Raw genomic sequence first — 18484 nt, forward strand, 5'->3', positions numbered from 1 at the left:
CTCATTACCTTGCTCACATAATTGTAACCCCTCTGTACAGTATTTTCACAATTAAAAAAACTTACTAATAAAAAAAAGTGGTTTTACAAATCACAGCAGGAGAAAAAAGTTTTGTCAGTCATAGGGCTTGAACTCTGGGCCTGGGCACTGACTCTGAGTTCTAGTGCTCTACCACTTGAGCCACAGTGTCACTTCTGGTCTTCTGAGTGGTTAATAGTAGATAAGGGTCTCTAGGACTTTTCTGTCTGGGCTGGCTTTTGAACCTCAATCTTCAGACCTCATCCTCCTGAGTAGCTAAGATTATAGGTGTGAGCCACCTGGGCCTGGCTTAAAGAAGTTTTTTAATACAATTTTGTTATTAGGAAGGTGTTGTACAGAGAATTTACCATTTCATAAATCAGGTAATAAGTGTAATCCTTTGTGGACAAGATCACCTCCAATTCGCTTCCTCCAATTTTCGCCCTTGTCCCTGCAACAGGTTATATAGTTCATTTAGCACTCTAAAAGATTCCAAAAATCATAAAAATGTGTACAACAAAAGTTATGTCGTAATTTTATGTGAAATAAAATGCTAAAAATAAGTCCCATTGACAAATAGCAATACAGTCTATAGCACCTTAATAAAATAAATATGTCAACATTGTCTCCTTTTTTGTGTGTGTTCCAGTTCCTAGTCCTGAGGCTTGAACTCAGGGCCTGGGTAGTGCCTGTGCTGTTTTGTTCAAGTATAGTGCTCTACTACTTGAGCCATAGCTCTATGGCTTCTCAGTGATAATTTGGAGATGAGTCTCACAGACTTTCCTTCCTGGGTTGGCTTTGAACTATGATCCTCATATCTCAGCCTTCTGAATAGCTAGGATGATAGGAGTAAGGCACCAGCACCCAGCCAACATTGTCCTTTTTGCATAAATATTTGCACAAAATAATACTAGGTAAAAAATAATACTAGTTAATACTAATAATACTGGGTAAAAATGGCAAAGCTCAAACCTCAGTTATGAATGATGGATGGTTCTACAAACTCATCACCTTATAAAATAAACCCCTTGCCCATTAATGTAGAAGTAGAAAAGGTCAGTGGAATCAGTGAAAACCAAAATGGTCTTGCAAACTTTACAGGTTATTTCCATTAGCTTCCTTAATAGACAAACAACTATTTCATTCTTTTCTCTTTTTTTCTTTTTTTTTGCCGGTCATGGGGCCTTAACTCTGGGCCTGGACACTGTCCCTCAGCTCTTCAGCTCAAGGCTAGTGCTCCACCACTTGAACCATAGCCCCACTTCCAGATTTTTCTGCTTATGTGGTGCTGAGGAATCAAACCCAGGGCCTCATGCATGCAAGGCAAGCACTCTACCACTGAGCTACCATCCCAGCCCCAACAAACAACTATTTCAATGCTCAACTTGGAAGTCTTGGTTTTTATTTTTATAACATAACTTGAAAATTATATGTCATGCAGGCAATACTTAAAGACATTAAGATTTGGTTCCAGAGCACCACAATAAAGCAAATGCCACAACCAGGCAATTTACATTTTGTTTTCACAAAGCATACAATGATGTTTATACTATTGTCTAGTTGATTTTTGTTTTTTGTTTGTTTTTTTTGGGGGGTCCGGTCGTGGGACCTGAACTCTGGGCCTGGGCGCTGTCCCTCAGCTCTTCAGCTCAAGGCTAGCGCTCTACCACTTGAGCCACAGTGCCACTTCCGGCTTTTTTCTTATGTGGTGCTGAGGAATCGAACCCAGGGCCTTATGCATGCAAGGCAAGCGCTCTACCACTGAGCCACCTTCCCAGCCCCACTATTGTCTAGTTGAGTGTGCCATACTAGTATGTCTTGAAAATAATAAATATTCCTTAATTAAAAGTAATATATTGCTAATGACCATCTGAGTCTTCATAAGTCTAGTTTAAGACTTAGTAAGTCATAGGCTGATCTTGCATGGATGTTGCTGTCTGCTATCAAGAATTTGCTTTAAATAAACCAACAATGAGTTTGTTGCGCTGTTTGACTCTTCTTTCCATGAAGGATTTCTCTGTAGCGTGGGATGCTGTTTGATAACATTTTACCCACAGCAGTCGTATCACACTTTCACTGCTTTATTAAATAAGCTTGTGTCATATTTTTCAATTCTTTGTTGTCATATCAATTATGTACATAGCATTTTCACCAGGAGATTCCACCTCAAGAAAGATCTTTATTTGTTCATCAGTAAGTTCTTTATTTGTTCATCATGATAGTGCAACATGAAAATAAGTTTCATTATGATAGTGCAACAATTCTTTTTTGTGTGTGCCAGTCCTGGGGCTTCTTGCTGTACATCTTTTGCTCAAGGCTAGCACTCAACCACTTGAGCCACAGCACCACTTCCAGCTTTTTCTGTGGATGTGGTACTGAAGACGAAACCAGGACTTTATGCATGCTAGGCAAGCACTCTTATCACTAAGCCACATTCCCAGCCCAGTGCAACAATTCTGTCACATTTTCATGCTCCATTTCTAACTCTAATGTTCTTGCTACTTCCACCTACATCTGCAGTTACTTCCTCTAACCCCTGAAAGACAGCCATGCAGGTTACAATCAACTGCTTCTGAACTCTCATTAATAATAGAGTTTGATCAGCAACCATGAATCATTAGTGTTGCGGATGGGGGTGGGGGTAGGGAAGAGGACCATATTAGGCCTTGAACTCAGGTCCTCACATTCTCATTCGGGCTTTTTTTTTTTTTTCACTCCATGCTGGTACACAACCAATTGAGCACCTCCACTTCCAATCTTTTGCTGATTGGAGATACGAGTATCCTGGACTTTCCCGTCCTAGCTGGCTTTGAACTTCAATTCTCAAATCTGTCTCCTGAGTAGCTAGGATTACAGGATTGGGCCACCAGTGCCTAGCATGCATGCTGTTAATGTCACATACAATGGTAGAAGCTTTCCAAAAAGGTTTCAATCTCCTTTGCTCAGATCCACTAGAGGAACTGATACAACAGCTGTAACCTCATGAAATTTCTTAGCCAAGCACTGGTATCTCATGCCTGTAATTCTAGCTATACAGAAGGCTGAGATCTATTCTTCTTTAATAAAGTTTCCTTTTAGTCCCAGGATGAGTTTTGCCAGATATTCTTCTTGAGATATGTTCCCAGAATGTGTTCATTTGGGGCTCTGGACAGATAATGCAAGGTTAAGAGCATGGTTAGCTACTATACCCCAGTGGGGAGTGAGACCTCAAATTACCTATTGACATTGTGCTTATACTTAGCTCCTGGCTCAGCTAATGTTCATTTTTTCCCCCTATGCTTTAGATTTTAATTTGTTTTTATTCTCATGTCACCTGTTATTCTTTTCAACTCCCACTAGAGACTACCTCTTAAATTTCTCACCACTTTTCAATACTGTTGTTGGAACAAGCGTCCAACACAGGAACTCCGGGGGGCCAAAGCATATCCAAATCATAGCAGGTAGCCCTTTGTTTAGTTATCTTCTTCTTAAAGGAAAATTAAACTTTTCTTTCATTTCCTTGAGAAACAATTACGTTCAATTTCTCAAGTGTCAAGTTCCACCTTTCTACTGTGTACATTTATGGCCTTAGAACTTCTGATATATTCAGAAGGTGAAAGAGGACTTAGGCCCTGTAGATTTTCCAACAAAACAGAAGGGAAAGAAAGGTAGATGGTATCTCTAAAGGTAGATGGTCCTCTGTAAACAAAATAATTTTTATTTGCCCTTAGAATGGATACTATGAAATGGCATTTAAAATATTTAGAAAAACAAAAGAAAAATAGTGAACCAAGGATTATAGCTAGTAAAGAGGCAAAATTTTCAGAAAAGCCAGTTTATTGGAATATAATCACTGAACCATATAGTAAGTATATGTTTTATAATGTTGGGGACAATTATATATGTACATTAATTCATATATATAATTATACATACATAAGATTATATACACATGTGTATATATATATTTTTTCTGTACATTGCTTTTCATTATGGCCTCATGCTTGGTTTTTCCCAGTGTATGGGAATTCTCAGGAACCAGAGTTTCTTTTTATTAGAAATCAGCACATGGGGTCTGGGAAGGTGGCTCAGTGGTAGAGTGCTTGCCTTGCATGCATGAGGCCCTGGGTTCGATTCCTCAGCACCACATAAGCAGAAAAAAAAAAAAGCCAGAAGCAGCGCTGTGGCTCAAGTGGTAGAGCTGAAGAGCTGAGGGCCAGCGCCCAGGCCCAGGGTTCAGGCCCCACAACTGGACGGCCCCCCCCCCAAAAAAAAAAGAAATCAGCACATGGTGTCCATTTGTTCATTATTTAAGACAGTCTTTCTCTGGACTGCAAATAGAATAAAATCAAACCCTAAAACTGTCTGAGGGTAATGGTGTTCGTGAATTCTCAGGTGATACTTTTCCCTCTCCCTCAGTAGTAAGCTGGTTCATTCCTCTTGTGGCAAATAGACTGTTTTATCCTTTATACTCAGGCATGCCAAAATTATGCAGGGATCTTCTCCAAGGTTTCCTCCAGTCCTCCACTGCCCCTCATTTGACTTCATTTTGCTGAGCTGCTAGGACAGCCTCAGATTCTTTCACTTCAGCAAAGGTTCTTAAGATAGCTCTGGAATCTGCATACTGATCACATTAGGTTTTAGTTCTTGTTCTCTGCCCTAAGCTTTCCCTCCAACCACCAGATTTGTTGGGTTATTTTTTTTTTTTTGGTACCATAACTAGAGCTTCTACTTAGGGCCTCGAACTCTCACTTGGCTTTTTCATACAAGGCTTGCACTCTACCTCTTGAACCATACCACCACTTACAGTATTTTGGTGGTTAATTGGAGATAAAAGGTTCTCTGATGCAGCTGCCCAGGCTTGCTTTGAACCATAATCCTCAGTTCTCAGCCATCTAATAGTAGTAGTACAGGCTAGGATTACTACCAGCACCAGGTTCAATCAGAAAAATTTAATTCTTTATGGCCTTAGTACACATTGTTTTTTCTTTTGTCAGTCGTGGGGCTTGAACTCTGAGCCTGGGTGCTGTCCCTGAGCTCTTCAGCTTAAGGCAAGCAGTCTACCACTTGAACCACAGCACCACTTCTGGTTTTCTAGTGGTTTATTGGAGATAAGAATCTCAAGTACTTTCCTGCCTGGGCTGGCTTTGAACCATGATCTCAGCCTCCTTCCTAGCTAGGATTACAGGCATGAGCCACCAGTGCCTGGCCTTAGTACACATTTTGACAGGAGAGATACAGAGATTTACCAGGTTTTTTTTTTAAATCAGGGGGATTTTTTTTTAATCTGTCATTCACGATGTTACTGGAAGGAAAAAAAATAAAAGGCACTTCTTTAGAATAGCTACACCTGACACAAGCCGCCATCCTAAGGGACAGATTGAAGTAGGAAGAACAGAACAGACAGTAATACAAAACAAAGCAATATACTGAATGTTCTATCCAGCCAATAATCTCGGGTATCTTGGATAAATTGTAAGCATTAGTAAATCAATTTAGTACTTGAAAGCATAAATACTATAACACAGAATGTAGAATCTGCCTTACTTAGGAACAAGTGATGTTAAGTGTTCATTATTGTTGTTCTTCCTCCATCTCTTTCAATAGCAATCTTTATCCACAATTTTCTTATAAAAAAAAAAAACATTAAAGCTGGCACCAGTGATTCAAGCCAGTAATCCTAGCTCCTCAAGAGGCTGAGATCTGAAGATCAAGGTTGGAAGCCAGCCCAGGTAGACAAACTGGAGAAACTCTTTATCTCCAATTAATCTGGAAAAAAAAAAAAAACTAGAAGTGAGAGTGTATTTCAAGTGTTAGAATACCAGCCTTGAGGGGGGAAAAGCCAAGAAAAGCAGGAGGGCCCGATTTCAAGCTCAAGTACAGTACACAACACACAGACACACAGACACACACAATTTCTTTATCTGATTTTTGTTGATTGTGGGGCTTGACCTCAGGGCCTGTGAACTGTCCCTAAGCTTTCTCCCTCAAGGCTAGAGCTCTACCACTTTGATCTACAGTGGCACTTCTAGTTTTCTGGTGGTTAATTAGAGATGATAAGAGTCTCCTGGGACTTTTCTGCCCAGGCTGGCTTTGAACCTCAATCCTCTGATATCAGCCTCCTGAGTAGCTAGGATTACTGGCACTGGCCTGGTTTGGTTTTTGATGAGGAGCACGATAGGGAAGTTTAGATTTGTACTATACCTTGAGTTACCCCTAGTCCTTGTTTGCTTTCCTTTCAAAAATTGCATTTTTGCTCAGGGTGGTGTTGGATTGTGCTTCTCCTAGTTAGATCTCCCATATAAGCTGGAATTAGAAGTGTGCATCTACCCTCATGCTTGGCCTATTTGTTGAGTCAGGTCTAACTATGTGATTAAATTATGATTCTCCCAACTTCTGCCTCTGGAGTAGCTGGGAGTACAAGCATGCACCAGGCCATAATTAAGGAAGAAGTACATTGTCTTTTGAGTATGGATAGCAATATCAGGACGTGGCCCTTTGAGAACACACTAAATTTGCAAGGTTTATTTTTTTTTCTGTTCAGATTTTTATTTAAGAAAAAAACGGGATAGTTTGTCAAAGGAACCTCATTAAGACACACACTTAAATACTCAGTATCTTAAACTCCAAAAGCCATAAAAGGTCCTAACAGTCATGATTGCTGCTATTCTATAGGAAGACTATGATAGCTGTGTGTGGTATGAAACAAAGAAGAACTTGGAATCAGGACTTGGTTCAAAACAAGCAAAAAAATCTCCATGAGTGTGGGTGTCACATACACAAATTCAACAACAGTGGATTACATACTATGCAATGAAGCCTACAATGTTACATATACATGATATATTGTCATTACATCCTACTATAATTATTGTATTATTTTTATTAGTGTACAAGGGGGCTTGTGACATTTCCACGCATGTATACAATATATCCTAATCAACTTCACCCTCTATACCACGCTCTCTTACTCCCTTCCGGCTTCTTAAACAATTTCAGGCAGCTGATGGAGCCTCACGCCTGCAATCCTAGTTACTTAGGAGGCTGAGAGGATGGAGGTCAAAAGCCAGCCAGAGAAGCAAAGTCCATGAGGTTCTTATCTCCAATGAACCAGCAAACAGCTGGAAGTGGCGGTGTGGCTCAAATGGCAGAACGCCATTTTTGACCAAAAAAATAAAAATGGAGACCTCCAGGCCCTGAGTTCAAGCCCCAGGACCAGCACACACTCGCACCCCATCAGCAGGCCCCGCTGGTCTCTGTTCAAGCCGGCAAACAAGCGACTTTGACCTTAGTTATGCTCACCTGCCCGCCACGGTTAGCCCAGCCCCCTCCCCCTGGCAAGCCCCCAACAAAGCCTGCTTTGGGGTGCCGGCACCCCATCTCAACTGTGTAGTAAGCACGCGGTGGGGGGTAAAGGAACCGACTGGAAACGGGGCAGGGGAGGAAGAAGGGCGACTCTGAAGCCTTAAGTGGAAGCGGTAGGAATCAAGCCCGCCGTGTCAGGAGGGCCGGAAGGACCGTGAATCCTCCGGATCTCCGCGGACCCCGGGGCGAGTCCAGCCCTCCCTCCGTGCCGGGACACCGCGGCCGATCTCCGCGGGGGAGGGCCGGGACGCCGGCCGGGGAGGCCCGCCGGCGCGGACCGCGCCCGCCCCGGACTGGGGACCACGCGAGGGCCGGAAGAGGACTTCACGCGGCCGGGAAAGCAGGCGGGGCCAGAGCCCGGTCACGACTGCGGGTCTAACTTCGAGTCTGGAAGCAGGCGTTCCCCTCGGGAGCCCGGGTGGGGCCAGCTCCGGAAGTTGTGGCCGATCCGGGGTAAAGGGCGCAGGCTGACTGGAGGTAGATTGGAGACTTCCAGGTGCCTCCGGGCGACGCCCTTCAGCCACCCGAACCCCCGCCACACGTGCCACTTCCCGTGCGCAGGCGCACGGAGGCCGCAGGGTGACGTCATCCTCCAAGCACGCTCCCGACGTCCAACTTCCTAGGACCCGTCGCGCTTAGGGCCGGGCAAGCGAGGCCTCCAGAGAAAGGGCACCCACCAGGCGCATCCTATCCTGCTAGCAGGCACACAAGCGCGCAGCCCGCCGGCGCCCATGCTGGAGCCAATTAGATTCCGCTACGTCATCACGTCCCAGCCGGTTCGGCCGAACGTCGGGCCGTGAGAGGGCAGCGCGAGTGCGGTTGCACTGACAGCGGTACATAGGCGCCGGCCGGCGTGTCCTTGGGCTAGATCGCGGGACGTCTGCCTGCGGAGCTCTTGTCCTTGCTGTGATAACGAGGAAAGAGCGGTGAGCCTGGGGCGTGGAGAGGCAGAACTGCGGGAAACGTAAACCTGGGAGATGGGCCGGGTAGCGCGGGCGAGCCGAGGTGGCGGGCGGGCAGGCAAGGCCGGGACCGGCACCCGAGCCGAGCCAAGGCGAGCCGGGTCCGGGGGCGGGAGAGGTGAGGGTGTCCGGCCTAGGGTGCAGCGGAATTCCCGCTAGGAGCGGGTACGATCGCTGGGCCGGAGGCAGCGTGGATGCGGAGCCGAGGAAGACGCGGGTGCTCCCGCTGCCGGAGGCGCCGGGCTGGACTTCCTCCCGGAGAGCCCGCGCTCGAGAGGCTGCTTCCCCTGGAGGAAGCGGTCAGCTTTTTCCTCTGCCAACGCATCCCGACCGACGGGTCCCAGCAGCCTTCTCCAAAGGGATGGATGGGCGACCTCGTGGTCATCCCACGGGGCTCTCATAGGTGAAGGGTGGGGACGGCCCTGTCCCCCTCAATGACTGGAGTTTCACAGGTGACCTGTTCAGGCAGGTCTCTTTTTATCTAATTTTTCCGTGCAGGTTCTGTGGCTTGAACTCAGGGCCTGGACGCTCTTCCTAAGCTTTTTTGCACAAGGCTGGCGGCTGTACCACTTGAGCTCCACTTAGGACTCTTGACTCTATCTCTCCCTCTCTCTCCCTGTCTCTCTGTCCTTAAGACATAAAAGAGTTTAGTGGACTTTACTGGGTCGGTTTCTAACTGTGATCCTTAGATCTTAGCCTCCCTAAGTAGCTAGGACTACCGGGTGAACCACTGGTCCCCAGCCAGTCTCTTTTGCAAATTGATGTGTCTTGTCTTACATACAAAGAAAAGGAGCATTAAATTGTAGCATAGATAAATTGGCCTTCTGAAAAGTTGGGTGTTTAGTAGTTTTGGTTTACTATAATTTTAATACAACTTTAGGTTTGTGACCTTTTTTTTTTTTTGACCTTGACCTCATCTTTTGAAACTAAAGATTGAGCCAGGTTCCAACTTTTACCTACTTGGGCCTGAACATCTATTCCTGTACTATCCTGTAGACATAAAGATCCTTTTTTTTTTCTTTTGTTTTTAAGGACTTTCTCCTAAATCGTGTTTTTTAGCATGAAGGAGTAATGGAAATGTACCAAGTAAAACGAGATTCCTTCTAATACTGAGTGACTATAGGTTTTCACTGCATTTGTTGCTTGGCAAAAAAATTACTTTGGGGTCTTTTTTTATTTTAGAATTGAAAATGGGTGATGTTGAGAAAGGCAAGAAGATTTTTGTTCAGAAGTGTGCCCAGTGCCACACCGTTGAAAAGGGAGGCAAGCACAAGACTGGGCCTAATCTCCATGGTCTGTTTGGTCGGAAGACGGGTCAAGCAGCTGGATTCTCTTACACAGATGCCAACAAGAACAAAGGTACAATAATAAATTGTACAGCACAAATTGCATATGGCAGACTGTTACCAGGAGTGTAAAACCCCTACTAATGCATCCTTTTTGTGTTTAGGCATCACCTGGGGAGAGGATACACTGATGGAGTATTTGGAGAATCCCAAAAAGTACATCCCTGGAACAAAAATGATCTTCGCTGGCATTAAGAAGAAGGGAGAAAGGGCAGATTTGATAGCTTACCTCAAAAAAGCTACAAATGAGGAATAGCCACTGCCTTAGTTATTTATTGCAAAACCACAATGTCTCATGGCTTTTTAATGTGTACCATAATTCAATTGATTTCTAATATCAGATTTCAGATCATGAATGGCTGGCAGAATATTTTTGGACAGTCCTGATTTAAGTAAAACTGGCTTGTGGCTAAGTGAATATGATCTTTAAAAAAATAGTCACTTTTTCCCCCCTTCTGTCATATGATTGGACTTACTAATGTTCAGTTTTTCAGCAAGGTAGGGAATAATACCATCTCCAAATCTGTTAAAGATTGGTTTTATATTCAGATTTATATGGCTAATTAGGAGAACGTCATTAAATACTGAGGAAACCCCTTTACTGTCTCAGAATCAAGCAAAGCTAACCTGTTAAAGGTAATGGCTGAAGATGAAGAACAATGTCTCTATTTTTGGTCCTGACTACACCAATTTAATTAGAATTACCTTTCTCTGAAATCTGCCTTTTACTTATTGAAAGGCATTTTAGTGTGGCTTATGTATAAATGTCAAATAAAGAATATTTAGCACTTGTCACATTTTATAGTTGGTCTATAAGTACAGATGCTTTTAAAAGTGACTGATAAGATACAATACGGACTTTATTTTTGAATTCTTTACTAAGACAGACCAAGTTATAATTCTGGATTTTCTTAATGTAGCTGTTCAGAAACAAAATTGTGGAACTACTGTGTATGTGTGATTGATAGTGGTGCTTTTGCCAACTTCTTAGAGAAAGGGTTTCAGGTAGAGGAGATAATTTGTAAATTATGTGGCCATAAGACAAGATAATTAAAGATAAATATTACATGATCTTTTGGTTGTGCTTGGTTTACTGACTGATGCCAGAACTTATTGTTAAAAGCTACAGTAACCCTGAATATCAGTGCAGCAGTGTTTCAGTCACCTGACTAGATTCAACGGTCTTGGGTCTTATAGGTCAACCAGAACTAGGCTATAACTTAATTTGTAGAATGAGTTTTTTTGGCCAGAGTTATACAAAATAAGCTTCTGATGTGTAGAAGTAAACTACCTATAGATCATTTTATATACCATGTGTGACTTAGACACATAAAGAATACTAAGTCAAATCTGTTACTGTTGGTGAAACTCTTGTCTTTGTGGGATGGTGAGAAGGCTGGGAAGAGGACTCCTTAGTGGTATTCAAGCAGATAACACTAGGTTTATACTGATTATTGGGTTCCAGATTATTTTGGTTAGATTTTGGTGTATTTAAGAAATTAGTCATACCCTAAGCCAGCCTATCTCTTAAAAGTCTCAGGATGTTGAAGCTAGAAGAGATCTTTGATGTGCATCTATTATACAGATAAAAGGTGAAGTTAACCTAAGCTATATAACCAAAGAACAGCCAAGATCAGAACCAGGGTACCCTGACTCGTTTTAGTTAGAATCTTCTGTTCCTAGACACAGTAATGAACTTTTTCTCCTATTCGCTAGAAATGCAGCTATGTTCCACTTGAGAATATTTAATGTGTATGTAAGCTTGAGTTTAACATCTTAGATTTACTTAACATTCTTGAATAGTGTAGAGAATATGCTGAGCATGACACTAGAAAAATTGTGCATAAGAGCAGTGTGTGTTAATAGACAATAGCCTGTAAGCACTATGATTCATTCATGCCAACACTAAGGAGACTGAAACAGCATGATCCTAAGCTCAAGGCTATATAATGAGCTGCTGACCAGCCTAGCCTCAAGTTCCTGATACCAAAGAAAGAACAAAGTTGAGTAGTAACAAATTGTATAGTCCACAAATCCTAGTCTTTCTTTTTTTGGGTACTGGTGCTTGAACTTGGGATCTTAAACTCTTGCTTGGCTAGTATGCTGCCACTTAGGCCAAACCACTTCTGGCTTTTTGCTGGTTGGAGATAATTCTTTTGTTGTTGTTCGGGTTTTTTTTTGTTTGATTTTTGGCTGGTGCTGAAGCTTGAACTAGGGCCTAGGCACTGTCCTTGAACGTTTTTTGCCCAAAGCTAGTCCTCTACCACATGAGCCATACCTTCACTTTCTTTGGTGAATAATTGGGAGGTGAGAGTCTCATGGACTTTCTTGCCCTGGCTGGTTTTGAACTGTGAGTCTCAGATCTCAACCTCTTGAGTAGCAGGTATGAGCCACCAGCACCCAATCCTAGTCTTTTTTCTTTCTTTACTATGTGGCATGTTAAAAAAACAAAAAATCGCTTGTTCCTTGGTTTAGATCTGCTTGGCCTGTCTGAATAACAACCCTAAGCTATGTACCAGTTGCTCTTTTCTGTGAGCTACTCTGAAGACAGATCGGAGAATTGAGGGTTGAAGCCTGCCAGCACAGGTGTAGCCAATAAACTCTTATCTCCAATTAACCAACAGAAAACTGGAAGTGGAAGCATTGCTCATAAGTACCAGCCTTAAGTAAAAATCCAACCAAAAGCATGAGACCTGAGTTCAAGCCTCAATACTGACAAACATGTACAAAACCAAAAACTCACTTTGCCATTTGGCAGATAAGTCCCTACTTAAAGGAGTCTTTGAATAACAGGTGTAAAAATCCACTAATTATGATAAGCACTAAAAGCTTCACATTTTATCAAATAACTTGAAAATTCCATAGCAAAAAAATTAACTTCGATGGTTGGCAGTAGTAACCTGTGTCAAATCCATTGACTGATAATATAGGTTTGAGACCCTTGATCACTCATTTTTTTCATCTCTCTTGCTTTAAGTTCTTTTTGCATTTGTGTTGAGCAAAGCAGCATAAAAATCTTTATACACATGTAACTGAAATAATGTTACTAATCTCAATGCATATATTAGAATAACATTTCTCCAAATTCTCATTTCTTAACACAAATCACTTTGTACCAATAGGTGTATTCACATTACACTTCATCTTCACCACTTAATACAGCGTGCAGGAGAGGTGCTGCTCCTCTTATAGCTCAGCCTAGTACTGCAAAAGGTCACTAGGATTCATTACCTGAGTGGTAGTATCATGTGTACTGACACTTGTATTTCCACGGTACCTTCTAGAACTCCATGTAAACTAGATCATCATTTGCACACTTCTCTAATAGAAGCTGGGCTTCTCTGAAACCATCACAAGTACAGCCTGTCCATTCTTGCACACTGTCTACAACAGAGGCATCATTATGGCCTCCTCCAGATTATCACTTCCTGTTAATCAGTTGTATAAGGATGAAATTCCTGACATGTATGTATATGGGCCCTTGCTATCATTTCTGCACGTCTGAACCATCATTACAGCCTGAAGAAGTGTGGCTGCAGCTCTGGGCCATCCAGGCAGACAAATCTGAGAGACCCTTGCTTCCAGCTAACCAGCAAAAAGTGGAGTTGTGGCTCAAGTGGGAGAGCACCAGCCTTGAGCAGAAAAAGCTAAGATACAGTGTGCCCAGGCCCTAAGTTCAAGCCCAATTACCAGGCCCCCCCCCAACAACAACAACATCCAGGTCCCCATCATTATTTTGTGGCTTCCCTCATCTAGGCTTTAGAGTTTTTGTTATGTTTTTTTTTATTTTTTATTGTGAAAATACCATACAGAGGGGTTACAGTTACATGAGCAAGGTAATGAGTACATTTCTTATCAAGCGTTGCCTCCTCCTTTGTTTCCCCTTCCCATCCCTTCTCATCCCTCCCCCACCTGCCCTGCCCCAATCCGGCCAATGTTGTTAAGTTCGTTTTCCAACATAACGACTTGTACATCTCATTGTTGCAATGGGTCCACCTGTATCCCTATTTAAACGGTTTGTTTTTGCCCTTCCCCCCACAAATTATACCAACATCATGTATTTGATGATGAAAGCAGGGGTTATACCGTGGGGGAGAGACATACAAAGCAACACAAAAATCATAATATTTTATAAATCATTTTATAAATATGTTAGAAACAAACGCAAGAAAGAAAAAACACTTGAATACTTATCTTAGGGTTCATTTCACCTAACATCTTTTTTGTTTTTTGAAGGCGGCCCGGTTGTGGGGCCTGAACTCTGGGCCTGGGTGCTGTCCCTCAGCTCTTCAGCTCAAAGCTAGGGCTCTACCACTTGAGCCACAGCACCACTTCCAGCTTTTTTCTTTTTGCTTATGTGGTACTGAGAATCAAACCCAGGGCCTCATGCATGAAAGGCAAGTGCTCTACCACCGAGCCACCTTCCCAGCCCATCCCTAACATCACCTTATCTGACCTTTTCTGCTTGTCTCAGACATATACTAGTTATTGCAAATAAGGGAAACCATGGGACCTATGTTTCTTTAAACAGTTGTGCTGGTAGCTTTAGTATGGTCTTGTTTGTGATCATTTGGGTTGTTTTATATTTTTAAATCACTGCGGTACCCTCTGCATGCTATGTCACCTGAGCTTCCTTTCATGGCATCTGCTCTGTGAAATGCCTGGGAGCAGCCTGGCCATCTGCTTCCTCATTCACAACTGAGCTTTCAAGAGAGAATCACACACTTATACAGTGGGCACCATCTCTGAGTCAGCTGAGCCAGTAAAAACCCTGGGAAACGTGCCTTTTCTCTGTCCTTCCTTTCCCAGTCTTGTGGTTTTCATAGATGACTGTCTTCCTCCAGCTATCTCTTCCCACCCTCCGTCTCAAGTCAGATGGCCTTGCTTCCCATTTTGGATACAAATTCTCTGTTCTAAACCACAACAAAGGCTTTTGCCCCTGCCCTACACCTTGAACAGTGTTGTTCTAATTTAGAGATGGTACAGAATGTTCAATGACATCTTGATAGGAGCACCAAATGCTAGAAATGCCTGCACAGTTAGCCTCATATCCCTTGCCAACCTCCTATCTTCTGCATTCCTCTGGTACTGAAGCCAGAGGAGCCACACACCTGCTTTCCTTTCAGTGCACTAACTTTGCATACAAGCCATGCTTCAACAATTCAGATGTGCTGTATATGTAAGTTCTAGAAATGAAAGCTTTTCTTAGTCAGCTTACATTTAGTGAAGTTGTGCCTATTCCCACCTAAATTGGGCATGTAAAGTACAACCAGACCAAGAGATGACAAATCTTTTGCTCAAGGCTAATCAATACCACTTGAGCTCCAGCTTTTTCTGTGATTAATTAGAGATAGTCTCACAGACTTTCCTGCCTGGGCTGCCTTTGAACAGCAATCCTCAGATCTCAAACTCCTGAGTAGCTAGGATTACAGGCATGAGCCACCGGCGACCAGCTTCAAATGCTTTTTTATTAGTGAACTTTGGATGTAAACAGCCCAGGAATCTCAGCCCTCTATTGACACTGAATAGTGGAATCATATATTAACTTTTGTGTACCTTAGATTCATATCTAATTAATATAATTTTATTAGCCCACTAGTTATATTAGCATGTCTGGCCCTCAGTAAAAACTCAGAAGTTAGCTCTGTGTGTGTGTGTGTGTGTGTGTGTGTGTGCGCGCGTGCTCACGCCAGTGTTTTGAGGCCTCACACTTACTTTTTTTTTTTTTTTGGGTCTGGTCGTGGGGCCTGAACTCTGGGCCTGGGCACTGTCCCTCAGCTCTTCAGCTCAAGGCTAGCACTCTACCACTTGAGCCACAGCGCCACTTCCGGCTTTTTTCTTATGTGGTGCTGAGGAATCGAACCCAGGGCCTCATGCATGCAAGGCAAGTGCTCTACCACTGAGCCACCTTCCCAGCCCCACACTTTCTTTTTTCTCAAGGCTATTATTGCTCTACCACTTGAGCCATATGTCCACTTCTGACTTTTGCTGGATAGTGGGAGATAAAGTCTCACATCTGTCTGCCTGGACTGGCTTCAAACCTTGATGCTCAGATCTCAGCCTCCTCAGTAGCTAGGACTATGCTCGTGAGCCACCAGCACTTAGCACAGTAACAGCATCTTGCTGTGTCTTTCAGAGTACTAATATATCTATAAAAGGACAACATTGTCCAACCTCTGTAGTATAGCTAGTGGGTCAATTGGAAGTCAGAAAATCTTCTTTAAAACAATCTGACTTGGGCTGGGAAGGTGGCTCAGTGGTAGAGTGCTTGCCTTGCATGCATGAGGCCCTGGGTTCGATTCCTCAGCACCACATAAAAAGAAAAAAGTGGAAGTGGCACTGTGGCTCAAGGGGTAGAGCGCTAGCCTTGAGCTGAAGAGCTGAGGGACAGTGCCCAGGCCCAGAGTACAGGTCCCATGACCAGACACAAAAACAAAAAAAAAAACAAAAAAACAATCTGACTCAGCAAAGAGACTTCCCCTTTACCTCTTGCCCCACCTCCCCTCCTGCCTGATGCCCTGATAGATGGTTGTGCTTTTCTGGAAGCCATCTTGGATTAGTGGTACCTCTAAGGATGGCAGAATGGAAAGGTGTTGACATGCATATTGATGATAGGTGAACTGCCATACTTCTTCACCAGTTTGAGAAACTTCCTGCTTAAACCATTGTAACTTTAGTATCCATTGTATGCATCTCATTTTAATCCTGATATACCACCCACCCCCTCATAAAATATTGTCCCCTAAAATTTCAACATATGTTTATATTTTTTCCCTTGGTAACAGTCAAAATCACGACTTGAGCAGTACACATGCCAGTGACTTCATATCTATGTCTACAGGCCAAATTTGTCTCGAAAAGTCACATATTTAATTGTCTTTAGACATCTTGATTTGATCCCTCAGACATACTGTGATTAGCTGAAATAATTACTTGAACCCTAATCCCTGAAAACTACTTGGTACTTTATGAATGTAATTAAGGATTCTTTATTTGTGTATGTGTCTATGCCAGTACTGGAACTTGAACTCAGAGCTTGGATACTGTCTCTTACCTTTTTTACTCAAGGCTGGTGCTCTACCACTTGAGCCACACCTCCACTTCCAGCTTTTTGCTAGTAAATTGGAGAAAAGAGTCTCATGGATTTTCCTGCCCAGGCTGACTTTGAACCACAGTCCTAAGATTTCAGCCTCCTGAGCAGCTAGGATTACAGGTGTGAGCCACTGGTTCTTGGCTATATTTATGATCTTGAGATGGGAATTTATTCTGGTCTATTCAAGTTTAGGCAATTACAAAGTGCCATACAGCTGTACACCAACATCCCAAGCCAGAAGAGAGCTGGAGGCCCAGAATTCAAGCCCCAGTCCTGTCACAAACACACAAAAAGGTCCTTATAAATGAAGGAAAAGAGAACAGAGTCAGAAAAGACAATGTGACCAAGGAAACAGATTGGACTGATGTGACCATAAGTCAATGAATGCCACCAATTTCTAGAGGCTGGAAGAGGTGGGCCACCAATTCCTCTTTTGTCCATAAGGAACCAGCTCTAATGGTACTGTGATTTTAACCTGCAAAGGACTCCCAATTTTGGACCTCTGACCTCCAGAACCATAAGAGAATAAAGTTTAAAGTAACTTGTTAAAATAGCTATGGAACATCAATGCAGGCACCTCAAAACTTATATCAACAAATGAAATTAATTTACTTTCCCCTCAAACCTGATCTTCTATTTCCTATCTTTGTTAGTAAATCACACAAAATGGAAATTAGTCATATTGAAGTAGACACAGTTACCCCTCTCTAGTAACTATGTTCCTTTCAAAGGACATTTTGGGGCATATGGCCCTGTGGGGTTGCTCCTGGGTTGGGGGTGGACTAGGTGAGGCTATCTGAATCGATAGCACAGAAGCCCACCAGGCATTTAAAAAATAATAATACACAAGGGGTAGTAACAGAATGTCATGATTTCTGTACAACTAGAAAGGAATTGCCAGCTAGGCTCTAGTGGCTCAGGCCTATAATGTTAGCTACTCAAGAAGCTGATATCTGATATCTGATCCTCATTCAAAACCGGTGGGAACAGAAAAGTCTGAGACTCTTATCTCCAATGAACCACCAGAAAACTGGAAGTGGAGCTGTGGCTCAAAGTGGTAGAGTGCTAGCCTTGAGCAAAAAGAGCTCAGGGATAGTGTCCAGGCCCTGAGTTCAAGCACCATGACCAACAGTAAGAAAGAGAGACAGAAAGAAAGACAGACAGAAAGACAAGAAGAAAGAAAGGCAGGAAAGAAAGAAAAGCAGGAAAGAAGGAAAGATAAGCAGGCAGGAAAGGAAAGAGAGAAGGAAAGAGAGAAAGAAAGAAAGAGAAAGAAAGAAAGAAAGAAAGAAAGGAAGGAAGGAAGGAAGGAAGAAGGAAGGAAGGAAGGAAGGAAGGAAGGAAAGAAAGGAAGAAAGGAAGGAAGAAGGAAAGAAAGAAAGAAAGAAAAAGATGAGGGAGGGAGGGAGGAAGGGAGGGAGGAAGGAAGAAAAAAGGATGAGAGAAAGAGAGAAAGAGAAAGAAAAAGGAATTTCCCACCTGCTCAGAAGTTGACATCAGCCCACTTGACTTTTTGTATATCTGATTAATGTCTATTAATGTCTATTTTGGGGGGGTCCAGTCGTGGGGCCTGAACTCTGGGCCTGGGCACTGTCCCTCAGCTCTTCAGCTCAAGGCTAGCGCTTTACCACTTGAGCCACAGCGCCACTTCCGGCTTTTTTCTTTTTGCTTATGTGGTGCTGAGGAATCGAACCCAGGGCCTCATGCATGCAAGGCAAGCG

General features: G+C 43.0%; 1 protein-coding gene across 1 annotated transcript; it reads left to right on the forward strand.

The window, feature by feature from the left end:
* Positions 1 to 8172: 8172 nt before the first annotated feature.
* On the forward strand, positions 8173 to 10083 carry LOC105991774 (cytochrome c, somatic). The gene is made up of 3 exons (XM_013024494.1): positions 8173 to 8288; positions 9507 to 9683; positions 9775 to 10083. The coding sequence occupies exons 2-3, from the start codon at positions 9515 to 9517 to the stop codon at positions 9924 to 9926; spliced, it is 321 nt and encodes a 106-aa protein (XP_012879948.1). The 5' UTR covers positions 8173 to 8288; positions 9507 to 9514; the 3' UTR covers positions 9927 to 10083.
* Positions 10084 to 18484: the final 8401 nt, after the last annotated feature.

Source organism: Dipodomys ordii, unplaced genomic scaffold, assembly GCF_000151885.1.
Source record: "Dipodomys ordii isolate 6190 unplaced genomic scaffold, Dord_2.0 Scaffold76, whole genome shotgun sequence".
Lineage (NCBI taxonomy): Eukaryota > Metazoa > Chordata > Mammalia > Rodentia > Heteromyidae > Dipodomys > Dipodomys ordii.

Coding starts and splice junctions, on each gene's coding strand:
- LOC105991774 (XM_013024494.1), top strand. CDS start 9,515: ATGGGTGATGTTGAGAAAGGCAAGAAGATTTTTGTTCAGAAGTGTGCC. Junction 9,684..9,774: donor AGATGCCAACAAGAACAAAG/GTACAATAATAA, acceptor TTTTGTGTTTAG/GCATCACCTGGGGAGAGGAT.